The sequence below is a fragment of the Prinia subflava genome, chromosome 4, assembly GCF_021018805.1.
Source record: "Prinia subflava isolate CZ2003 ecotype Zambia chromosome 4, Cam_Psub_1.2, whole genome shotgun sequence".
NCBI classification, from domain to species: domain Eukaryota; kingdom Metazoa; phylum Chordata; class Aves; order Passeriformes; family Cisticolidae; genus Prinia; species Prinia subflava.
Genome location: NC_086250.1, coordinates 48,055,848 through 48,082,491, shown reverse-complemented (window position 1 = coordinate 48,082,491; position 26,644 = coordinate 48,055,848). Strand labels below are relative to the sequence as shown.

The window sequence follows — 26,644 nt, the reverse complement described above, 5'->3', positions numbered from 1 at the left end:
CTATGCAAAGAAGACAGTTTTAAAATGTTGTTCTTCTTCTTAGCACATAGAGCCACATAAAAATAGGGAATACAATATTTGAAATGTGTCACTGAAATTGTAACATCTAATACTGTCAGATGGAGAAAGGCCAACATAGCTCACACACCACAGCGTCTATTAATAGACCTGACTCCTTTTTGCAATGTCAAGTGTAACATTAATCCTTGTTTTAAATCATAGTATCTCAAATAGCAGCTGCTACTAGTTGTACAGTTCTCTTTCAGTCTGATCAGAGAGCCCAATGGAGCCTTTTGAAGGACCTAGTCAGGTTAACAGTGCTAACTTATTACAAGTCCCCACTGGAAATGATTCCACTTCAGAGGAAGAAGATGTTAATATTGACATTAAACTTCGTTTCTCCCCACGTCCCCGAAGACGGAATTCTTCAGCTTCAGAAGAAGAGGAGGCAGATACTCCCACCAACATCTCAAGAAAAGTTTCGTTTGCTGATGCATTTGGGTTTGATCTTGTGTCTATTAAAGAGTTCAATATCTGGGAATTTCCAAATACAGAACAAGAAAATTATACAGAAGATGAAGTTTTCCCTCAAGATGAATTTTTTTTCTCCCAGCAGTTTACCTTACCCACTTCTCAAGAAGAACTTTTACAAAAAGTGCGAGAGCAGAAAGTAGTGTTGGAGTCAGTCCTGCTCCTGCCTGGGGTTACCTGTATGAATGGCATTGTACGAGTCCTCAATGTATCCTTTGAAAAGCAGGTGTATGTTCGAATGACATTGAATAACTGGCTCAGTTATTATGACATCCTTGCAGAGTTCATGCCTAATTCTTGTGGTAGTGAAACGGATCAGTTTTGCTTTAAGATTTCGTTGGTGCCTCCTTTCCAGAAAGATGGAATTAAGGTGGAATTCTGTATACGCTACGAGACATCAGTTGGCATCTTCTGGGCAAACAATGATGACAAAAATTACACTCTGATTTGTCACAAGAAAGAAACTGTGCCTAAGGTGGATAATAAACCCCAGAAAGAGGTTACAGATAGGTGTCTTAAAGGCTGCTTAAAGACAACACAAAGCAGGTGAGGTTACACCTTAATTTTTGGTAATTTAGAATATAGCTGGCTAATTCAGACTTTCTAATTTCTGACTAATATGCTTACTCAAGTCAAGACTGCCCATGTTATTTTCATCTATTTTAACTTTTTTTCCAAATGAAAAATTAGACCAAGACCTGTTTTCAGTAAAGTGTTTGTATATATCAGTCAGTGGTTTTCTGCATATAAATTATTGGGATCATATTTTTTGCATGCCATTCATTTGAAAAGCAGTGTGATATAAACCCTCTATGCACTGTGTACCAATTCTGATCTCTGTGGGATATAAGCTGAACTGACACCAATGGGGTCTTTTTTCTAGACTAAGGTAGCTGTACAGTTAAAATAACTTGCATCCACTTCCTTTGTAAGTCAATAAAAATTTAAAAGCAAAACAAAAGCTGTGTTTTCAAACAGTTTATTTAAGGGTTCTTTCTCTACATGCAATTATTAAATCAGAAACGGCAGTGGTGGCTCATGAAGCAGAAGTGGATAACTTAGGGAAGAATCCAGCAATTAAAATAGCTGGTACAAACTTTTCTGCAATTGGTTGGGCTATTCTGCATGTTGTATATTAGGGCTGCAATTCTTTTTCCCTGCCACTGGTTCATGCTTCTGTTTCACAAAGAATGAAATTAAGTATGTTTATAAGGTAGAATTGGTAATATATTAAAGAAAAAGTATATAGAATTTATCTTCTATATACTGTTCTGATTAAAAAAAAAAGACAACTGATAGGTTAATTATGAAGTGGCAGTTGTTAACTTATACTTTAATCACATATAAACAGAGACACTTAGGAACAGTAACTTCTGGTTTCCTACTGTTTTTAACTATATTCATTCTGTTAGCAAAACAATGTTGCATGCAAAAATCCAATTATCAATTATTTTCCTCCCCAAATTTACTATAAATCATTTGGACTCCTGCAGAATTAGATCTGTATTTTACCTGTAATGTCCTTTGCAATAGTTGGATGCCAGAACTAGGTTCATGTTGGGGTTTTGAATTTATGTTGGAGTTTTAGTTTCTCTACTCTTTCCAAATAATACAGTGCTGTTTGATTTTGCTGGTGCTTTCCACTGGACTAAAGTGGTTGTGAAGGGGGAACAGAACCACAGCAGTGGTGGGAGCTTAAGGACGAGGCAGACAGCGAGGGCTCCCTCTGTGCAGAACCTTCATTCCAAAACCAGACTTGCTGTGCTGGGAACTTCTGCCAGCCCTAATCACACATTAGCCCTGTGGGGAGAAGTGCACAGCATGGCTTGGTGCTAGTATCAACACCACAGGGTAGAAGCCACCCCAAGGCTAGCCCAAGGCCTGGTTCAGAGCCAGCCCACAAAGCTCTCCTGACGAGTGTCCCTTGGGCCAGCTCTGGAACCCTCATGATGATATTTCTATGAAGGAACATCCCAGTATGTCAGAGCAGAGGGAACGATGCTTTTACATATCCTGTGGTCAATTCATGACATTTGTGTCTGGTTTTATATATAATTTCTTGCTTTAAGGAGTGTCACATGACCCATTCTGGATAAGTACAATTGTCTAATACACCCTGCAGAAGGGCTGTGATATCAAACACCATAGGCACCTGCAGGCAGTATGACTCCAGCCTGAGCTGAGGTAGCTCACGAGGAGCAGATGATGGACATGGAGACCTGAATCTCCATTTAGTAAGCCCTGGGCTTCCAGATGGTTTCAGGAATAACCTGAAAATTTAGATACCATTAAGTACCATAATCTGAAAATTTAGGCATCTGAGGTCAAATGACTCCTACGTGTTTAATTCCTTAAAGTTTCTCATAACGTGCATAGTGCTAGCAAATGTTGTAGAAGCCTTCCTTCTGGGGATACTCTTTTACATGGATTTACTAAGTGATTTATGTGTAAATCAGACAGAGAACTGTTTTGAAAAATGGGGAAGGAGATAACATGTCTTCTCAATGTAAAATTACTTTGTCTCTAATCAGACTATAAAGTTGTCTCCCTCTATGTCAGACTGAAGAGGAGTGCATATGTGTACATGTGGTTATACGTACATGTATATGTACGTATGTGTGTATACATTTATGTGTATATTTGTTCATATAGACACATATACACAGGTATGTTTAAAAATATTTAAAACAAACTGGTCAGATTCTTGTCTACATTAGCATCTACTATACCTTTCTGTTAAGCAGTTAAGAAGCAGACACTTTCAAGGCTCTCTTTAGTGGCAGAAATATGTACAGAGATCTTACAATAAATGCAAAAATGAGCTGAAAGTATCTTTAGAATATTGTTACAGTGGTCACCAAGACTTCTGAAAGACAGTTCTGGCAGTATGTAATCCAGGACTAATTTTATGCTACAGGGACTTCTTTGACTTCACAGGAGTCACAGATTTGCCAGTGTAAATGAGGTCAGCATCGGGGCCTTTTGTTTCAAAATAACTAAGATGCCAACTTCCATTGCTCACTTGTTTTTCAAAGTGTCTTTGTACATGTTGCCCCTTTGAGTGAGGAGGAACACCCTGCAGACATCTGCAAAAGTACCTCATTATTCTCCTTCAGACCCTCATTAAAACTCCTTTGCTTTGATATCTCAAAAAGAGCACAAGGAAAACAAACCCCCCAAAAGTGGCAAAGTGAGGCTGCTGATGTGCTGTTACTCCTTCATCTCGCAGTGAGCAGTGCTGCCCATTTACCAGCTCTCTTCCACCAGCCTGGCTCTCTCTCTCCTCTTACTTTTAGTTTGGATAATAATCTCTGCAGCTTTCATATGTTCTGTGCTGGGTGGTTATAGAACATTTAGTAGAGTCAGACATTACTAGCTTGTCCTTGGAGTTGCCGTGCTGCAAATAGATAGAAGTAAATGCAATTTTATCTGTGATTCTCACAGTAAAGTGGCAAGTAGGGACTATTGCTATCCATACCCATGAGTGGCATATCTTAAATTAAAGATTCCTTTATACCAATCTGAATAGAAGGATCATTTTAAAGAGCATTCATTTAGGCCTCTGCTTCAAATTTAGAAATTTGTAATAACTTTTTCAATTTTTTAAACTCTTGGCTCTGAGATATTTATACTTTTTCTTAAAATGTGCAATTTATCTCTGCAGTTAAAAAATAAGACATGAAAGGATCATGTTTTTTAAGCAGAGAGTCTGATCCACTGTAGGGCATACTTGCGTGACTCATTAACTGTCATTAGAAAGGATTAGTTGTGTTAGTCAAGTGAAAGGAATAATCACTTTCAGAGGAAGTTACTGGGGAAACACAATAATATGACTATTGCCAGTTATGCTTAAGAACATGATCCAGGACTGAGTGAATGAGGGCAATAGGCTGATTTCTGACACCATTATCAAGAAAAAATTTAACATTTAACTTAACCCTCAAAAGTTGCATGTGAAAAAAAAATTATAGTAAAAAGCAAAACTGCATCAAATAATGGTGAAAACTGTCTATATTTGGAAATTTGGAACCAAATCACTTAAAAGTTTGCCTCTTCATTTTATTTATTTATTCATTCATTCATTTGCTTTTGCATTCATGTCTAGGCATGAACATATAGTCTTCTAAAGTTTCATAAAGTATTTGGTTCTAGCTGTTTTTTAACAACCTAAAATTATTTCCTCATAAACTTTAACAATTTTTGTCATTTTCAAAAGTCTTCAAAGGATGCACAGGGACAAAATACAGTTTGGGAAAACAATGTTTAAATTAATTAATTTATGCTTGGGTCTATATGAAAGTGTTTGCTTAACTTGTACATAGTTATAAATATACTTCAGGAGAAAAATTGACTCCTAAAATATTAAGACTCACTGGAAATGAAAGAGCTCCTACTTATAAACAGGTCTAATTTCTATCCTATTTATATAAATATATATACATGAAAATTTTATTTCTATATATATAAAGGTCAGAAAAATGTAAATTAATTGCATCAGTTCCACTCTTTTCTCTTTTTTTGACTCTCATGCTTTTGGGATATGGATAATGACTCCAAACATGAATTCTTCCCAGCCCTCAGATTTAGACCACATAATTGTATGGTGGACACCAGGCTCCTGCACTGGTCTGACCACACAGGACCTGGCTGGGTGTTGTGTCAGGCAGACTCCTGGAGATCATGTTGAAAGGTGCAGAGATAGAGTTATGGAAGCCGTGTTCCCTGTCACTGGGGATGCTCCATCCCATTTCTGTGCTTGGCCTTGCCAAGAGCAAAAGCCACAGCACCAGGAGAATGGCTGATGAGCATGAGAATTGTTTTACAGAAGGGTATTGTATGTTTGGACTCCCGTGCTCTGACAAGGAAGGGGAAGGCTAGTATTTTTGTCACACCTGTTAGAGTTGTCCTCCCTTAGCTCTCTGAGCCCACAAATATATCACTCTGAACTGATTCACAAGTGTATCACTGTGATCCACCTGATATTGATCCTATGCTCTTTTTTGTAATTGCTAAACTGGATCTTTTTTTGAGTAATAGTGCATTAGTTCCCTTCCCTCCATGATGCCACTTTAAAACACAGCACAGAACAGTGGCTCTTAAAAGAGCTGCTCTTTGCACAATGCACAATGAGAAAGAAGGTATTAAAATCCATGTCTGTGGCCTGCCAATGCCAAATTTGACAGCATATATACTGAATGGTCTCTAAGAAATTGTCAGTGAGAAAATTTCTTCTGTGCATGAATACCTTTCCTTCTTCAGCTGCCGATCACCTCCTTTCTGATGGGAGGAAAAGGAAGTAAAAGTTGCTGAAGACGCAGCTGGCAGGACTGCACAGTGCTCAGTCAGTCTTCCCAGGCAGATGGCAGACAGTGCCTAGGTTGTGCTGAGAAATGCAGTTGTGCTTCAGCTCCTCTTGGCCTTTCCCACAAGCTCATGATGTGATTAAAAAAAATAAAATCAAAGGCTTCTGACAAGATGTTTGGAAATAGTCTGTCATGCACTTTGCCATGAGGAACAACTGTAGCATTCCCATCTAGTCCATTTAAAATATGGCATTTAAATTCTATTCCTTTTTAATCCTTGTTCTTTTGATTGTGTGTCACCACAATCAGGAAGGGAAAAGAAGAGTGGGAAAGGTGTTAAAACACACATCTTCTTTGTCTACCTCTATTTAATCTCAAGGTTGTTTCTGGCATTTTAAGTCACGAGTTACATCTCGATCAGCATACAAATATGGGATTTGACTAAAGTTTATTGCTATTAATAGGAAGTGACTGCAGCCACTCTTTTTTACCAGGAGAGCAGCTGCTAGAGCAGCTATCCATTCACAGGGAGCCAGCTAAGAGGAACACTCCTCTCTTTATGTTTAATGTGACTTAGTATTCCCAGACCTTCTCTTGCTTTCTGGTCATTGCCAGTCTTTCTCAGTTGTAGAATTAGGTAAGACTGGCACCAAGATATAACTTTTCCACATACTTGAAGACCATGATTATCAGGGACACAGGAAGTGCTCTTTAATCTTTAATTTAAGGTGCCCTAAAATATATTATTCAGAAGGGATTCAAGTGGGATAAAAGAAAGCTGTGGAACTGAGTGGACTCATCATTAGGAATGCTTCTTAACAGCAACTCTAGGGTTGTCTTTTAAGGAAATTGCTGCAGCCTTGCTCTCCAAAGTGATTTAAAATAAGCTAAGATAAACCACTTGAAAAATATTCTATAGAGAACAATTCTACTTGGCCAGAAACTATGCTCAATGTTTTTTTTCTGTCTGTTTAATCATAAAATTTCAAAATCTGGGTATGCATTCTATTTGAAATATGAAACTTATTAAAGATCCTAAAGATAGATAATGACTTATGGTTAATGGCTTAAGTCTTTGAATGCTACCACAGAAGTGTTAAAGAGGTGGAAGATGTGGATGAGAAAGGCATGCACAGACAAATAGACACATTCTTCCTGTACTTGTGGTCTCCTAATTGGAGAGTACCTGAAAGCTGAAAACCTGTCACATTTTTGCTTTTGGTGGTTGTAAACTGTGCCACCCATCTGCCATCCATTTATTGCACTTGAAGTATTAAAAGAAGTTTCTAAAATTTAAGGGAACAACACCAGAAAATAACCTGTTGCTGTACTGGCAATCCCAGCATAGTATTTACACTGGAATTTATTAGTATCAGTGGTTTCTCATTAATTTCCATTATCTGCTTTAGAAACTGCTCTCACCAATGCTACAGAACAGAAATTTGTGTTCTGTTGTGTGGGAGATACTGGTTGCTACAAAGCTTTTTCAGTTGTTTGCATGAAGTCATATAAAACCATTGCTCTGTAATCTGGGTATCATTTCTCAGCCATGATAAGTACTTGTATTATACAGGCATTGCTTGGCTTTACACTTGTAAGATTTTTTTTCAGTTACTACAATTTCATCAACTTATTTATATATGCCAATACTGTAGCACTATTATGACTGACTCAAATAACTTTTTAATTCAGCAACTGACTTGTTCCTGCAATAGGCACAATAAATAATTTAACGAACATCAGGAATCTCACTGAACTTTGTAGAATTCTTCATGTGTAAAGGTATCCTTGAATGTTAATATTTGCAGGACCAGATGCTCTTTCAGATTGCTACTTAAGGACCTTTGGAAAGCTAGAAGTACATTGCTAAATGAACTCCTGTATGTTCAATGATTCTTTTGTTTAGGAAGATATCTATTTTGCAAGTTGAACCAGGCTGTAAATGACAATTTCAATACTCTCTCCTGTCCACCATTCAGGTACTATAGTTTATAAATGTTCAGTTGAAAAAAAAATTGTTCCTTTACATTCACCTTGACTTTGCTAAATGTTAGTCTTGAAAAGATGTTTAAAGTTAGTGCAACATTAGCTGAGAGCACTGGAGTCATGTTTAATCATTGCAATGACTACCAGTGTCATTTGAGCTGTTTATTCTGATTATGAACTTTAAGCTGTGATCCAGTCCCAGCACTGCAAGTCTGAAAATGAAGCAAATTGCAGCATTGAAATTGAAACTGCAGTGTAGGTCCAGGGAACCAACTGCCCATGATATTTTTAATATAAAATGTGGAATATCTTCTCATCTACAAAAGGTAGAAAAAAATGGTCCAAACAAATACTTTGAAAGTTAAATGAAGTCCCTCCCTTAGGGCAAAGGAGAGGGTAAGACCTTTTAAACACCGTGGGAGAATGTTAGAAGTGGCTATTTGATCCCTAGACCTTCAGTGACACACACAAGAAGTATTAGTTGACATGCCAAAGCATAATAGGGGGCTTGGCTTTCTGAGGGGGCTTGGCTTTCTCTCCACCTGATTCGTGAAACCAGCTGATACTCTAACACTAAACCTGAAGATTTATTACTGCTGGTTACTAACTGTAGTCCTAAAGGGCACTGGGCTACACAAATGAATAGGCAAAGCTGGCAGGTTTTTCTTACCTTAGGTGCACCAAGTGGATTGGTATCTACATTTTGTTTTGATGCACAATTTTTGTCCCTGCAATAACATTTGTAGATGCTGGGTGATAAATATGCTAGGCTGAAACATTTCATATTATGGTGGAGGGTTGGGGAGTTTGTCAGTCTTTGCAGCTACCCTAGTAAATCTGAACCAATGTCTCCTAGGTTTTTTCCATGTCCCCCTGATAGAAACATTGATACCTATCACACAGCTGCCTTCTTGCTGTGTGGCAGTAAGCATGTGAAATTTTTTTTAAAAAAGTAGAAAAGTCTCTTGTCATGATAACACCTGGTATTTTCATCCTATTGAGATACTCACTGAATTTGCAGTTGCTTTCCAAGATTTAGGTCAAAGTTGCCTTCTCTTAAGAACAACTGTCTAAGGTTTTTCCTTTGTAGTCACCCTTTCTGTTCTCCTCCCCAGGAGTGGTATCTGTGTCTTAGTCTCACCTGACTGCCATCTATCTCCCTACAGTCTATCTAAGGCACTTACCACCTTCTTGTATACGTGCCTCAACACACTGCAGGCAGCCTCTCAGAAAATACTTTCTTCTGATACACCAGGAGGAGACTGCTCCTTCTCTATTTTTCCTATGTGAGATGCAGAAAAAGACCAGAGGCAGCATAGGTTAATGGTTTTCTCCTCTCAGATTTAAAATAGACACATCTTGGAAGTTTCTCTCCTCCAATATTTTAAAGCAGCAGGAAAAAGAAACAAGAGACGAACGAACGGGCATTATCCCCAGCTCCTTTCTACAAAACCATTTTGATATTTGATCATGCCTCTTCCAGACAAAACAGTGACCTATGAAGCCTATCCCCTGACATGGGGCTGAGGCTAGCCCTCAGAAAACTTGATTGCTCACTCACTTTTTCCTCTTTTTCAGCAGCTTGGCCCTGGAGATAGATATCCAAATAGAAAAGTCCTGCATTACTAATTCACAATGGATCTCTCAATAGACTTTCTAACACTGCCCTGGAGAATCTTTTTGAAAGAGGTTCTCTGTTTATGAAATACTTAGCCCATTCTGTGAAAGGACTCAATGAATTTTCTGACCAATCTGCATATAAAACAGCTGTGTAACACTTCTGAACAGGTACTGCTGCAACATTGCTACATGGATATCACAATAAGGTACAACAATCATGACAGAGCTGTGAAAGGATTTGAAAAAAGTGGCAGTGTTCCTGTTTATAATTTCTATAGCTTGATTTAAGGTATAACTGACTTATTACGCAATGGGCTCTTCCGCAGTCTTCATACTTATAGTCATGAGATTTGGGGACAGACAGTGCTATATTAAAGGTTTGAGCCTGGCACCAAACTGGTGTTGGGCTCCTGGTTCAGACTGGATGGCACCAAAATCTTCAAATGGACAGATATACATCTATATAGATATACATTAAAAAAAAATGTATTAGTGTTTTTCTATTAAAACTCAAGGTCTTTTTTAATGAGCTAGAAAATAAAGACTAATTTCTTGGGACTTTGTTTGCTTTGAGGCAATGATTATTCTTATCCCAAGTCAGGCCAATGCATTTTGTTCTGTGCCACCCATGTCCCTGCTTCAATCATAAACTAAGACTGAAAAATGAAAATATTAGTAATTGGAAAATATAATCCCCTGGATAACACCAATCCAATAATCTTAATAAAAATAGATTTATTACAAACATTGTGTGGATCCTACTGGGAATTATCTTTGCAGAAAAAATGCTTAAATTCCCTTACAGCTGCTCTCTTGATCAATTGTCCCCCTTGATACTATTAATCATAATACCATATATTACTTATTCTGAGCATCTTTTTCAACTTCACTTTCCAAACTTCTTTTCTAATTTCTCCTTGTGTAGAAGTTACTGACAATCCTTAATTGTCCTTTTTCAGGCTCACCTTCTTTCCTCTTCTGGTAACAGCCCCTTTTCTTAGGTGAGAAGACAAAGACTAAGGGGTATTTTCTCAAGGTGGAGAAATACCACAGGTTAATATTGTCTTCTTCAAATTTCAAACATTGAAGTAGAGGTTCTTTGTGGCTCTGTTTTCATTCAAAATGCTTGTGAAGTTTGCTTGACTGACTCTCCTGGAAGTGGTCCTCTATTTCCAGGGTATTTTCCAGGAGGCAGCCACAGTGCCAGCCTCCTTTGCCATGCCAGTCAGCAAATGCCCTCACCCACTGCTCTAAGAATGAGTGCACCACGCCCTCTCCTGCCTCTGTCCTCTGTTTCCTGACTATCAGCAAGGAAGCTAATTAGTGTCAGTCCCATTTGTTGGGTGACACCTATTTACCAAGAACTAGGTTGAGCCTTCTCTAACACTGCTGGTAGTTGAAGGTCATATAAGAAAATCAGTCTTGCCTACATTCATAATCAGGGCTCCTATTTTACATACAGTTTCATTTTAATAGGATCAGTTATAATGGCAATATTTTAAAATGTCATTCAGTTATTTCTGCTTGGTGTTCACAAAGCTCTTAGTTTATAGATGTTGATTTTGTCTGCAGTTTTTGCTTCTAAATCTTTTCCTTTGTGGTCTCAATCAGTTTTGAATGTAACATAATTTTAAATTATGATTTTCTGCATTGTTTACATTAAATTATTTTTCTGTTTTGCTTCCATTTTTTATATAGCTCCTGAAAGAATGTAAAAGTATAAATGGAAGGCCATGATACTGCCACACATGACATATAATAACAGTGTTATGGTTCAGGCAGGTGTAACATGACATCTCTACAAGGAGGGACCATTTGAAGCCAAAATGCTCATAGGTGGGAATTGGCCATATTTCAGGTAAAGCCTCCTGAGAAGTCAAAATTCAGGAGTGTGCATTAAGAGCACAGAAGCAAGGATGGTGCTGGCTGAGCTTCATTTGTCTTCTGTTTAGCTGTCAGCGTGGACAGCAATTCTCCTCATCGCGCTCACACTGCTCTATGCAGGCCTGTCTGTCTCTAGTGCAGCTGTTGGCTTCTGCTATACTTAAGGTCTAGTTCCCAGGACTCTGCCTTTAGTTTTGGAAAGAGGCAATTATTTCAGCCTGAGGATGCAGCCACTGCCCAGGCCCACAGCTCTGCCACCTCCCCAGCTCTGCTCCCCAACACCTCCCTGAACTTCAGTGCAGCTCCATCAAATTCCAACACCCCTACCTCATATGAAGATCATCCTTTTATAACAGTATGTAAAAGCCTGAAAATTACCTAGAGCATTTCCCTGAGAATTGTTTTAGACAAATACTTTGTTTCCTTGCAACTTGCTTTCAGAGCCACTTTAGAGCTTTTTCAGCTTCCTCTGACTAATGGGTTTGGTAGTTCAGAGCTCACACAGGCTGCTCACACTGACTGCCCTTTGCTGGTTGCTATCTTTGCTCTGCTGCTCACTTTATCCTCTCCTCTAAACCCTGGGAAGACCCTTCTCTGATCTGATTTTATGTGCCCAGTACCTCTTCCTTCTTGGACAGCTGTAATTCTGTGTCCAGTTGTTTAGTGCTCTCCCTAGGGTATAATATTAGAATTTTATTTAATTTTCTTTTATCCCTATGTCTTGTCTTTTTTTTAAAAAAGGAGGACCTTTTAATATTCTCAGGCAGTAATGTCATTTTTCTTGCATTTTCTTTATATATACCACAGTTTATGACAACACATCTTCCTGTACGGTGTACATGTTTTTTATGCACCCTGATCTACATACACTCCAAATCTGGTTTGAATTATTGAAATTCTTTAGCAATCATAGCAACAACCTTTTTCTGTAGTTAAATGATTTCTAAGGAAAAAACATATTCCCTTAATTTCTGGCAAATTCTTATCAATACCTTTATATACAAGTTGCTATAAAGATTAGCTATTCTTATCTAATTGTTTCTTGGAGTTTAAGACTGTCTCAGCAGGAGTTGCTGAGGGATGAAACTTCTAATGATGATTTAAAGCAGTGAAGTGTGTAGGCTGAAACTGAAATAATTATTGCTGTAACCCTCTAAGCACTCCATGTTCCTCAAGAGAAAATACTTTGTTCAGAACAGACCCTGAACAACAAAATGCGAAGAAAGTAAAATAATAAAAAAAACCCTCCAACCCTTGAAGCAGGATGATAATTTAGAAATAGAATTGGTATAATGTGAAGATGTTCTCAACAACTGCTCACAAATGCATCAGACATCACAATTAAAAGGAAATAATAATTATGGCCCCATTCTAAAGTATGGAATATTCTATTCCATTCAATAAGTCATGAACACTTTAAAACCATCAGTGTAATCTACAAACCTATATTTACAACATTAAACTGGATGTTCTGCCTTTTCAATAACTGTCATCTCATCTCTATTATTTTCACCTCAGACTCTAATTGTTTCTTTTATAGGAGCTAACCTACCAGTGTCCTTGGCAGTACAGTTTATGGCTCATGCATTTACTGTAATTGTTTGGGCAATTTGCCACACGGTATAACAATCTTCACATCACAATCAGTTTTTATAATAAACAGCATTAGTTGTGAAAAATACAAGTGATGCATGATTCTTATGGTTGATAAAGGGCACTGAAGATGCCCTTTAGAAAAAGAAAGGCTCAAGCCTTGAACTACTTGAGAAAAATACTGATGTCACAATAGAGCTAATTAATTTGATGGCACAAACAAGAGGGGGAAAGGCCTTGCATTCATTAGTGTCAATTCCAAATGAGAGCATACTGTTCATAAAAATAATATTCTACCTTCATTTAGACAAAATATGCAGGTAAACAAATAAGAAGAACCCGGTCTGGCAATAACAGTGATTTTGCTCCTTAGCTTTATCAAGGCTTTTTCTTTTCTGTAGACACAGGGAGCTCAACACCTGGGCAAATACAACTTGGAGGAGGCCAGATGCTACTGCCCACCAGCTGGTCAGCTCCAGTGGGGCCAGCACTGCCAGGCTCTGCTGGACCCTGGAGCCTCTGTGCACAGCACTGCTCTGCTCCTGGGAGGCTGAGCATGCCCCTCATGGCTTCTCTCCATAACACACAGGTGGTGGCACATGAATGTGTCTCACACATCTCTGCTGTGGATGCTTTGTGGCCTCCCAGTTTTCAAGAGCCCTGAAATAGGAGGTCAAGCACTGATCAGTGGTGAGGCTGTTGGACACACCTCCAGCAGGCAGTCTTCCATGTTAGAAATTTTCCAGAGGAGAAATAATATATTTGCCCTTTTATGCCAGTGCATAGACAGGTAGCTCTCATCCACGTTGTCACCTGCACACCACATCACAGTGCTGTGGCACAGCCAGAAATGGCCCCAGGAGGCACAAAGGTGGCTTCAAGCCAGGGCTCTACCTCCTCTTCCTGAGCTCAGCTGTGGATTCCCTGGCAGCACCAGGGCTTGAGACTGAGAACTGCATGTGATGATAAATTATGGAGTGGCTGTATTCTTAAACTATAACTTCAAATTCTGAGAACACAGATATCAATGTAAATCAGTAGGGAGACTTGTCCCTGTAGTGAGTTTTGAATTGAGCAATATGGAGGCAAGGAATGAGTTTGTCTTTACTCATTAAATATTTAGTTCATATATTCAGTCAGTGAGATAGAATAAAATTAACTATGGAGACACCATCACAAAAGAAGTCAAAGTCTACACTTTGAAAGTCCCCATCAGGATCATTGGTGGCTCCTGAAACAGAATGAAGCTTATATTTTGCTTTGCTTTATGACTTGCTTTTTGTTGTTGTTGTTGTTGTTTGTTTATTACTGGGTTTTTAAATAGTACTAGGGTTTTTTCCCATCTTGCGTATTCCTTTCAGTGTGAATTGGTTTCAGAAATATTTTCTCCCCTGTCCAGCTGGTATTTTAGAACCAATACAAATAGGGCAATATTTTAATGCAAGGCAATTGTTATGGGGGTTATGTTAGTAAAAAAAAAATCTTGAATTCTTATTCTTCTAAGCCATATAAACAATTGAATAGAACTTGAAGATCTGCTTAGAACTTTACACATACAAAACCTTTCTTAATCCTTTCCAAAATTCCTTCTTCCTGAGAAATCAATTCTTGTTGCATGTTTGTAGATTTCAAATGATATTGCATACAATACTATTGAATTTTATAATTACATGTAGAAAAACTTTCTCTAGTTTCTCATGCAGGTCTTCAAGATATCTTGCAGGTTTTCTGCTTTTGATGTGTACATAAACACTTCAAAATAATTTTTGTTGTTGCTTGTTTAAATGCAGATATTTCCTTCTCTACTTCCTTCTGAAATTACATCTGCTGCTAATGATACAAAAATAACCAAACTAAGCTGCCTGCCCTTCCCTCCCCATATTCCCTTTCCCAGCTCCATGGGGTTACAGTTCTGTGCAGGATTGCCTTTTTGGCTCCAGTGACAGCTCAAACATGAGTACTTAACTGCACTAATTTCCTTTTTGCTCTTCTGTTTCTCAGTAAAACGCTGCTGACACATGTAACTACTTCATTTCAGGGATCTCACATGTTGTTTACATCCCAGTGGCATTCTTCAGCAAGGCTAGCTATTTTTGGCACTAGATCCAAAAGCACTAGTTATATTGAAGGCTGCTGCTCTATGAGGTTACTCTTAGGCTTAGAAATCTGTCCTGAAATTAAAATATAACTATGGTTTGGTTAGCAACTTCAGTCTTGCCAGCTCTTTTCATGAGGACATTTTAACTTCACCTTGACTTGAACTTCAATACATTCATTCCTACCTTCAGGGTAGCATTTTAATTTGTTTTGATTTGGAATCTAGAGTAAAAATCAGAAGCATGAAAGAATCCACAAAACCTAAGATTATTTTTAAATAAAATAGTGTCAAAACTTTTTTCCCTTTTACATATTTTAACTAAGTATTTGAGAAATGCATTCTTTGAATACTTTAACAACCTCATATCTGAATTTCAGGCTAAAAAATATTATCCTACGTTTTCTTTTACATAGGAGATAGTATAAAATTAATGAAGTTGCATTAATTTCAGAGTTTTTCAGGTACATTTTCATCTCTCCATACTCTTTAGCCTTTTTTTCACAGTTTTAAAAATAAATATCATATGATTTAGATAGTAAGACCTAGCATAAGTGGATATAGCACAGAACAAAGTGAACAGTATCATGGGTTATACAAACATACAGATACAATTTTAGGCAAATATTGGTGTGTTAATTAAAATCATGACAAGCTATGATAAACCCCACCCATTGTGAAGAAGTTGGTTACTCCTGGCTATAGTCCCAAACCTATTTCAGGCCAGACCAAAGCACCTCCTGTTCCATAGTGAAAACTCCTGCAAGAATGGCTCTCAGGATTTGAAATAGGGCTGGATTGAGACTATGGGATCATGAATTCTTATTCTCTTGGGAAATGTGTTGCATCATCTCCTTCACAAAAATATATTCATGTTTCCATACTAAGACCTTCTCAGTTTCTTGTGTCTGATACTTGTACTGATAAACTACAGGATATACTTTTCAAATGTTTACAGATCTTCTTTTAAGTTTTCACAACAAATGTTTTTGTGAACCCTTTATATTAATGCATTAACACTTGCTGCTTTTTTTAAAATCTTTTGAGTATTTACCCCTTTGCTATATCAATAGAGGGCATTTATTCCTCCTCTCAGACTTTGTTTTGTTATGCTGAAAATGGAACTGCTCAATCTGTCTCCTTGGTTAATGTAGATTTTTCATCCTGCCTGTCTTGTTCTAGTCCTCTTCTGAACATTTTTGTTTCAGTTTGAATCAATTTTTCTTGGACATTGTAGACAAATGTTCTAGAGGAGTTCTTATTGGTGCCTGGTGCCACAACATGAATATTTATTGGAAATCTTTCAGAACTGGGACTACCTTCCCTGAGACATTACTGCTGAACTTGGTTTGCCTTTATACCACAGTGTCTATCTCATCTCACACCAGTGGGTTGGAAATGGTTTCTGGCAAAAAAAACCCCTACGATTTTTCTTGTTCACGTGTTTCTTCCAACTTCTGAGGCCTAGTTTTGTGGCAGAAACTCTTTCTAGTCCCTAAATGTATAACCTGACACTATATAATTTTGAATTTCATCCCTTACCTATTATTCCGATCCTCCAGGCCACCGATTTCTTTTAATCCTCCTCTGTGTTGGTGATGTCTCCCAACTTCCTCCCTGCCACGGATTTAATTTAACTTTGACTTCTTGTGCTGTGGTCTGTAATAACATGACTGAGTAAGTCTGATTACACGACGTGTCCCCTCCGATTCCCCAGCGAAGCCTGCCAGCTCCACAGCCCAGCTCCGGGGACCCTGCTCAGCGCCGAGCCCCTCTCCCGCCGCCCAGCTCCTACGCTCATCTCCCTCTTCTCCCGGTTAATTAATAAATTTCCCATGTGGCTGCACAACAAATGCTTTAATGAAGTCCAGATAACTGATTTTTAGACAAGGGAAATACAGTAATCTTATCAAAGACAGATATTATCAGGTGAGTCTGGCATTTTTATGCCATTTTCCATTTATCTGTATTTCTTCTCTCATTTTTGTTTTAAGTCTATTGTGAAAACTTTTTGAAGACACATGGGCCTTTAGTTGCCTTGACACTATTTCTCTTCTTTTTCATAAATATAGCTTCTACTTTTTCTACATTTCTGTTATTGTTACAGTATAGGACCACTTGAATAGATATGAATAGAAAAGGTTTTAAACCAATGTGTCTTCCTCTGTTGGATCTCTGATATTTGGGTTGGAGTTTATCTGCTTCTCTTAATTGGAGCATATTTAAACAACAAGTTTGCTCCCAAAGTTTGGATGAAATAATATAATTTTCTAAACTGCTGTTCCTATCAGTTATGCCCTGCAAGATTTCTCTTTCTATAAGAGTCTGCCCCACCACCAACAGTATGACAGAACAGTTTATGAGAAGTCTTTTGTTTGTGGGGTTATATATAGTTTATCTGAAATTTTGATGAAATCTCACTTCTAAAATATTCTTATTTAAAATATTGTTAAAAGGGCTAGTTCAAAAGCCTCGTCATGTCTGAATTTTTTTCAACCCTTCATGAAGTCAAAGAAATATTGTTTATTGGTTATTTTTTTCTTCTTGTCATTTGGACATTTTCTGTCTACTCTTCACATCTTTAGGGTTCAAGTTTAACATTTCCTCTCTGGGATGCCAATTCCACATAACTTTGGGACTTCTGAACTCCTTCCTTAATGTCAATCACATTTTAAGTCCCCTCAGTCCTGGTAACTAACCCCTGAACTTCGTATTTGTTCTCTCTAATGCAAAATTACAATGATAACATGTTGTCAGACCTGACTTATAAAAATAACTCAATACAAGTGAATGATAATTTCATCAAGAATGAATCATATGAGTATAGTTTTGGGTTTTTCAAGCTGGTAGAAATTCATAAGTTCCTGGTGTACTTTATGAAGATGTGCAACATTCAGATAAATGAGAAAAAGCAACAGAGCTTCTGGAGATTTATGGCTACTTATTCTGGAACAGAATCGCATCATCTGACATAACAGATTTTTTTCTAGTTTGCATTGTTGTCAGAATACCTGGATCACTTAAAAATAAATCTAAACCCTTTTTAACAGAATACAAATGTAATGTCTCTCATCATGTAGGAAAATTTAGACCCACTCCACAACAAAGTGCAATAATTAATTTCTGAAACAAAAGCTTAATTAATATTCTAATTTAAAAATCTGCTCATGGAATGCTGATACAGTGCTAGGACCTTTTCAGAGAAACGTGGAGAAAAAACTTAAAAACTAGACAAACACCTTCTAATTGCCCCTGTTTGATGAAGGGGCTAATTTTTATTGGCTTTTGGGAAGCATTTCTGTCCTTGGGATATACAAATAGGTTTGAAATTTTTCTGTAGTTATATGCACCAGTAGCCTCAAAATATAATTTCTTCAATTGAAGAAGTGATTTAAATTACTATTGTTGTATGCTCCTTGTGATCCTCAAACACTACAGTAACAATATCTTCAATTTAAGCCAATTTTAAATTTCCCCTGAGAATAATTATATGAGGACAGATATTTCTGATCTAAAAATATGAAAAATAACTGTTACATTGACATTCCCTGTACTCAGGTATTTTCAGGGCTGGTGTGCACAAATAATGGACTATAAACCAGAAATCTTTATAAAATTAAGTGCAATAGGCAAGAAATTATGCTACAAGCCCTGCAGTGTAGTTGTGAGGCTGTGTTATTATTGCCATTTTTTACCTGTGTTGCTGTTGTGAAAAGGAACTTGTGGACCAGGGTTTCTGACACTACTAGAACAAAAGGTAAGGAAAAAATCAGCTCTAATCACAGCAAAAGTAAAACTGAGGGGCTCAGGTCACACATACATTGAGTGCTACAGTCCTAGCCACTAAAATTCCATAACTACATTCCAGTTTGAATTTAGAATTAAAAGGTAGGGGTCATGCATTTAGATAATAGCCAAAGATGTAGGTTCCCTTTATGGTCAGTCTCTTTCAGAGGTAAAGAAGCATTTTTGAAAGATGTATCACTCCATCTTAGTCATGATTCCCATGTTAGAGGGAATCTCCTTTTGGAAGTGATAATCTCTCACCACTGACAATAGGTATGATATACAGCACTACCTGAAGACAGATGTTAGAACAATAAGGTTAGATAAGGTGACACTATCCTGGCACACACCCATAACTGTCCATTTTGAAGCATCTTTATACCTGTACATTGAAAGGTTTATAAAATTGGTACTCAACATCCTTATTCATCTTTATTTGTCTATGTTTTTACCCTGAAAATTTCTTAATCAAAAGAAAAAATACTCGCTGCATAGGAAACATAGGAATGAGGCAGAATTCAGTTTCTCCTTTCTGCAAGGTATGAAAATTAAGGTAAAGATTAGGGATCCTGCTTGTACATCCAGCTCCATTAGGAGTAGACAAATCTAGCATCTAGTTTTTCCCCAATTGCTCTGTATTCTGGTAATCTGGGTATTTTCTGCATGAACGATGTGCGGGGGGGGGGGGGGGGTTTATCACATGAGGGTGTGATAGAAGCTGAAAACGGCACTGCTACTTGTGCCACAGTAGTTGCTGTGAACTCTAGCTAGCAGTAGAATATTAGCCTAGATACAGGCATTAACAGCTCCCCTTCTGGGAATGCTTCTTGAATGAAAAATTGTCAAACTTGTTCCTTTAAGTAGACAAGAGTGCGTTCTAGCAGCAAATAGAGCCATCCCTGCTTTCCAAGAGTTGTGGCATCTATATGGCTGAACACTGTAGTCACACAGTCAACGTAGTCAGCTATGTTCAAAGAAAGGTAGACACTTTAGGATGCTCTTTTTTCCCCCACTGGAAAGTGGTGGAACGTTTTCTGCTGGGCCCATATGGTTTGGGGGTCATTGCTTTGGGATGGAGATTCATTTCATGTGTTATGTCTTGGCTCCTAATTTGGGGTTTTTGCAGACACCCTAATAGCACCGAAATGTTTTGATGCATCGGTATCATGGTTATACCCCAACCTACACAGTGTCTAGATTTATGAAAGCAGGTGAGTGAAAAAGATGCAAAAGGGCAGAAGAAAACTGGGAACTATATGTAACACTAAGCCAAGCCTTTGAACAGTAAAAAAACCCTGACCAACAAACAAACAAAAACCAATCACTGTCCCCAAACCCCTATGTATAAACAACAAGCACTAATGATTTACCTTAAAACCTCCACAGATCAACTACAAAAAAAAGGTGGATCTGCTACCTTTTTCAGAATGAAATGCAGATTATAGCAACTACAGGCAGAGGAAAGTACAACTCAGTGTGAGTGGAAGAGAGAAAAACACATGGAGGTTGTGCACATACCAGAATTCAAGAGCGACATGACATTCATACAGATTGCAAGAATATTTCGCATTATTGCAATTAAAGGTGAAAAAGAATCACTGAGAGAGCATTAAATCTTGTGCTTCAAGGACAGCCTCTAACAAAAAATGGCCAAGAGGAAATTTAGGAGGGCAGTACAAATTACTCACAGTATTTCCCTACAACAACTCTACATCTTCCCCTGAAGTCTCTGATAGTGACCAGTGTCAGAGATCAGATGCTAGACTGGCAAGAGCTTTAGTCTGGCAAACACTATCAAGACTGGTTTTTAAAAAGTTGGTGACAGTAGATGTCTATGTTCTTTTAATAGAGTATAAATTTAGCATCCTCCTTCTGAATTAAGCATTTAGGTGGCAGAGTTAATGTTATATCAATTCAAATGAAAGACACTGGGAGAAAATAGAAGGGGAAAAGATTAATATTTAAAAATTAGAAAGTAATTTTCAGAAACAGAGGTGGACGGCTGGTTGAAAATCACATAAATTAAGACCTACAGAAAAAAAATTGCTCCTCATAGAGGAGTCATTAGGAATGTTATAATAATTTACATTTTACATAAGTGACATTCTCTTAACACGTTTTTCTTTTTCCACTGAAGGTTAGATTCCTATAAGCACACAATTCAAACTGCTAGGACTTGGCATTTCAATTGATAACAATTGATATCGATGAGGACTGCAGGCACTCAACATCTCTCTGTAGGTGGTTTTTTTTTTTGTTGAACCTGGGCTTTGTTTTCACAGCCAGCAAAGCAACAGAAAAAATTGCACTGGCTGAGGGAAGCAGAATTCATTCCTGCTGGCCAGGCATAGTTTAGCAACAGGATTTATACTGTACACATGCAGGGAGGATCTTTTGATTTATTTCAGGTAACAAAGATGCCTCTTTCCAGCCATCTCTGTAAACATACAAATATTTGAATAACACAAGCAAGAGAGAGCCCTGGCCTCTTGAACACATATATCCTTCCAGACCCTTGCCTGACCCTAAAATTATGCTCTCCTGTCACTGACCCATCTAATCACCTTTGTGTGCTTTCTCAGAAAAGGCCTGGGAAAATCCATCAGATTTGCAATGTAATCTGAAGGTCAACATATTCACATTTTCTTGGCCAATTCTTTCTTATGAGCAAGCCTTAATATCAGGTTACTCAAAAAACACTATATTTTATGTAGCTGTTACTTTCAGAATTTCAAACAGCATTCAAAATGTTGTGTAATTTACAAGTAGTCTTTATATTTGAGTCTAAGAGGAATTGGAACAATAATTTTTGCAGAATAACATAAGTTTCTTTTTGTTTAACAGAAAAGAAGAAATATTGTCAACGTCTGATGATGGCACATGGAATAACTCAAGGACTTCAGGTACAACACCCAGTTTAATTAGTTCTTCTTTACTGCACATGTTAATTAAAAATAGTGTAACAACCAGCCTCATGGAAATTATTCAACTGTTTTTTTAACTCTTCAGACACAAACATCCCAGAGATTGTTTATTCACAAGCAGAAGACAAAGACACCAAACTAGCAAATGAAAATACAAAAGAGAAAAATGCAGAAAACAACCAGGGTGATCACAAAGATGATGAAAAAGAATTGGAGTTGCTGGTAAGTGTTATACAATTATATCTACAGTATTAAATGATTTGAATCCATTTACGCTTCAAAGCTGGTGAAATGCCCCCTTTTAACAGGGCTGACTGATGTACTAATTTACAAATGTAAAGCCCTGGTCTGTACTTACACTGAATCTCTAACTGATTCAACAATAGAAGGTACTTTGATTTCGGTATAGTGCATCAACTTTTTCTGGTCTTAAATTAATGACTTCTCCCTTTTATTTCTTTACCAGAGGCTCTAAAAGACAGTTCTAAGGAATTAGAAGGGTAACATTTTAAAAGATCTCTCCTCCTAGTCTCTAGGATGGGAATATTTTTAAATACATGCTTTCTATTTGTAAAATTTTTATATTTGTAGTACTCTTTACTTATGAGATTTTTGAAATTATAACTATATGAGCATAGTAAGTATATATATATTTATATTAGCAGATTCTTCTCTATCAGTATCTTACAATATATTTTTTACAATGAATTTACACTCAGTGAATATTCAATCTATTTGGATTTGTGTGCATGCATGTGTGTGGTTTGTGCCTTGCATTTTTCAGTATGAAAGAAAAAATGGCAATAAATGAGACACGTACAGCAATCTATTATTGCCAGTGTCTGTTCTCAGCTCATATCATTTGGGTGCACAGATTCATAATCATAGATTATAACAGCTATCACCTGTGAAAATGTGAATGCTGAATCAGACAAGAGAGGAAGACGGGAACCGTCTTTTTTTTTCTTGTTGATAGAGAGAAAATTTTCCTCTCATTTTAATATAAATTTTTCTTGTCTTTTACTTTGATAAGTTTAAAATTGTTGCATATTGTGGGACCTTTCACTGCCTGAACGTCAACGTTTTTGTTCTTTTTTTTCTTTATGGTGAAACGTGGAAAAGAAGGACCTCTAAAACCCCTTGTTGTTCTGAGTCTACCCTTTTACAAAAAAGAGGATCAAATATAACCATTTGTTTATCAATTGCCAGACTTGTCCATACAATAAATGAAGGGGGAGCTATAATTTAGATGTTAATTTGCACTGTGCGCTCTTTAATGAATTAAACAATGAAGGCTTATAATACATGGAAATACAACCAAATCTTTGAAACACACAGGCATTGGCTCACAAGACAGCTGTGCAGTTGACAAGTAACATGAGCCTTATGTGAGAAGAAGGGGAAATCGTAAGATTTGCATATAATTATTGAGATCATGCAAATGTCAGTTATGAGGAGGGGAAAAAAACACAGGCATCTCACTGTTAAATCCTGACAGTTGGCATCACCGAAGAACTCAAATACACTTGAGCACTGGTTGGCAGAGGGTCATTAAAACAGAATTTGCAGAGACATTAGCTCCCTCACTTTTCTTTGAGTGACGTTTTACTATTAATAGTTTGCAGAGGCTTTGCAGAAAACATATTAATAAGAGAAACTGTAATGGGGGTATCTACAGCAAGTGCAAATGTATAAAGGGGTGCCCAAGAAACTAGCCTCTAATTGATCAGCTAGTGCTATCAGTGTGACTGCTAAAGTGAGAAGAGAGTGCAATGACAAGCAGGCATAGCTGAGTAATACAATATGATATTTGGGAGCTAGGAGGGAGAATGATTAGTTTCTGGCCTTTTACTTCGCTAATCTCATTTCCAACTCATGTCTTACCAGATTGTCTAAAACCAGTCTGGTTTGAAGCCTGTAAAATGGTCCCTGAGAGAAATGAGGCACAGATAATCCTTACAGTATTTGTCAGTGTGAAATGTGTCTTTGTTTTACTGGACAATACTGTACATTACCAGACATTGATGTACTGTATCAATGCCCTCGTTTAAGCACCAATCCTCCCCCCTCAACCCACAGCTTCCTGTCTCCAAATCTAGAATCAAATGTATAGAGAACAAATTAGCCTGCCTTTAAGGGAATATTCTCTTCAGATTTAATTTGTATAAAATCCACCAGCAGCTTACTGAACTCATGAATAAAGAGAGAGGTTTCTGAGCACTATTTTATTTCCTGCTCCTTTCAGCACCATAAAGCTCATTACCTATGTTAAAAAATACATGCAATGCAAATTTTGCAAATGGTTTGGAACATGTTTCCATAAGAGCTTTGTCACTGAAAACAAAACTTTCCATAATGAAATCCTGCCTTCTTCATTTGGTGTATTTTTGCAAAGCACTTTTTGATCATTCTTTTCTATTCTATTGTTTCAGTTAAACCCGCACTTCACAGGAACTAGAGGTACCTCTTCCAGAGAGGAAAGGAATTTATACACAACAGAACCAATTAATTTTCTAAGTGAAATTGAAAGATTGGTGAAAAAGCCAACCTGTATAGAAAGAAGCAGTGACTTGCACCCTATGCCTATCAGTTCCTCATCTGAAAACTCTTCATGTGCTACAGGAGAAGAATTAAAAGATAAAGGTAAGTATTCTGTAAGAGATTATAATAATCAGCTACCAGAGAAGGAAGTCACTGCTGGCTCAGTAAACAGCTATGAGCGGTCTTTGGAACATCCTGGTACCAGTGAAAGCCTTTTATTGGCAAAACATTTTCCTCTGACAAAGCAGAATGAGGCTATCAATGTTATGGCTACCTGCCCAAGCCAACAAGGAGAGAGGCACACAGATACTTCCAAAGGTAAAATAGATAGTGCCTCGGGAAGTAAGATGCTGGAGAGGTTATTCATCAATGAGGATGCTGCTGGTACCTCAAAAGGGGCCTGTGAAACAAGACCAGAAACCGTTTTGCCAGGGCATGAGGAATCCATGCAGTTAAATGAATGCATAGCAAGGATGTTGGATGGCAATGCTAATCCAGCTCTGGAGCACCAGGCACCACAAATGTCTCACCAAACTTTGGATTCATTGTTGTCTGATGCTGACAAAAATGAAAAAAAAATCAAGATGATTGAAAGCAAAGGTCAGGTACATTTAAGAGGAGATTTATATGCCAGCACTTTTGCACATGCTGGTGTCCCAACAGATTCCACAGAAAAAAAAGGAGTTGGTGAAACATCAGAAAAGAACACTGATTTAGGGAAGCTGAAGAAAGTCATTGAAGTAGCAGACTTGGCATCAATTGGTGAGGAGGAAGCTTCCAAGCCTTTCAAGTCACACAGGAAACACAATGCCAAAGCCCTGAACCCAGCATCTCTGCCAGCTGAGAGCAACAAGCAGGCCCCCAGGGCCACCAGGGTGGATGAAAGGCAACCTGAGGACACTCAGGAACACAGAGGATTCAGGAGGTTAACAGAAAGAGAGAAGCCAGACAACACAAATAAAGGGAGACCAGTCGGAAGGGAAAGCAAAGCAAACTTCGTAGAGCAGAGGTGGCAAGAAACAGGGAGTGAGTTTCAGTGGAGAGTGAGGGGGAGCATGGAACCTCAGACCGTGACTTCCACAAAGGAGTTGCTTACCTGCCAGGAGGCAGAGAGCTGTGAAAAGTCTTCTGCCTCTGAGCAGGATATTACAGAGAAAACAGAGGCAGGTACAGCTTATATAATTAAAACAACATCAGAAAGTGCTCCAGAAAAAATGCCTGGCAGTGAAAAAGCAGTAATTGCTAAGCTACCTCAAGAGACTGCACTAAGTGACAGGCCCACAGAGGAAAAGGAAACAGCATTTGATACACGTGAAGGGAGAAATGATGGTTCACATTATGCTCTTTGTCAACTCAACACAGTGGGTGTATTATATGACACTGAATTTGAAAAGAAATCAGTTTTAGGTATTTATAATGCATGCGTACATGAAACACTGCAAGGAGAAACGAAGTCTGGATGCGATAGCAGGGAAAAATGTGCCAAAGCACAATCAGACAACATTGTACCTGTAGGAGAAGCAGTAAAGGCTTCTGCTATGGGAAAGAAAGATTTGCGGGAGGGTTTATGTTCAGAAGTAGCTAAAAGTTCCCTGAGCACTCAGAAGCATCTATACCGTGAGAAAGCACAAGAGCTCCACAGGGAAGAAAGCCATGGTGATGCACTTTCCTGTTTATGTTCTAAAGCTGAAACAAAAATGCCACCTTCTGGTACAATCACTGTGCCTAGTTACAATTATAAAAGCTCTCCAGTGGCACTTTCAGAAGGGCCCACTGTGGAAGGAGGCATGGAGCACCTGTATAGATACTTTGAATCCAAAGTCATTGACAAGGGTGCTGCTGAGTCAGGGTACAATTTAAATCTAACGAATGAAATTGCATGTATTAACAAAAGCTTCTCTCCTGAAGTTGAAAAAGGAGAAGTACCTTCTGCTTCAAATACAGCAATTTCTGGAGAAGGAAGAGGAAGAAATACAGGTCAATTTTTCCATCAAGCAAAGCTCCAGCAAGAGAAGTCATGGAGGCCAGAGGTTTTAATTAGTAAGTCTACCAAAGAAAATGGAGGCACAGACTCTCAAGCTGACCATTTAATAACTGAGGAGAAAACACTAAACTGGTTTGATGACTCACAGAAAGAAAACCAACACGCTTCTGATTCTGCAGATATTTCTAACCAGAAGAGTGAAGCACTCAAGTTACCGAGTGAGTCTCCAGGTATAAAACATATGGCCCTCAAAATATTTTATTTCTTCTTGTTTCTTCTATTTGCTGCAACACTCTACCACTATGATTTGATGGTCTGCCTTGCACTCTACTTGTTCTCCCTGTATTGGCTATACCACGAAGGAAGAAGAAACAAGGAGTCTATAAAGAAGGAATAA

General features: G+C 37.9%; 1 protein-coding gene across 1 annotated transcript; it reads left to right on the top strand.

The window, feature by feature from the left end:
• Window positions 1-283: 283 nt before the first annotated feature.
• Window positions 284-26,644, top strand: PPP1R3A (protein phosphatase 1 regulatory subunit 3A). The gene is made up of 4 exons (XM_063394923.1): window positions 284-1,077; window positions 21,643-21,701; window positions 21,808-21,944; window positions 24,155-26,644. The coding sequence occupies exons 1-4, from the start codon at window positions 284-286 to the stop codon at window positions 26,642-26,644; spliced, it is 3,480 nt and encodes a 1,159-aa protein (XP_063250993.1).

Coding starts and splice junctions, on each gene's coding strand:
- PPP1R3A (XM_063394923.1), top strand. CDS start 284: ATGGAGCCTTTTGAAGGACCTAGTCAGGTTAACAGTGCTAACTTATTA. Junction 1,078..21,642: donor TTAAAGACAACACAAAGCAG/GTGAGGTTACAC, acceptor TTTGTTTAACAG/AAAAGAAGAAATATTGTCAA. Junction 21,945..24,154: donor AAAAAGAATTGGAGTTGCTG/GTAAGTGTTATA, acceptor CTATTGTTTCAG/TTAAACCCGCACTTCACAGG.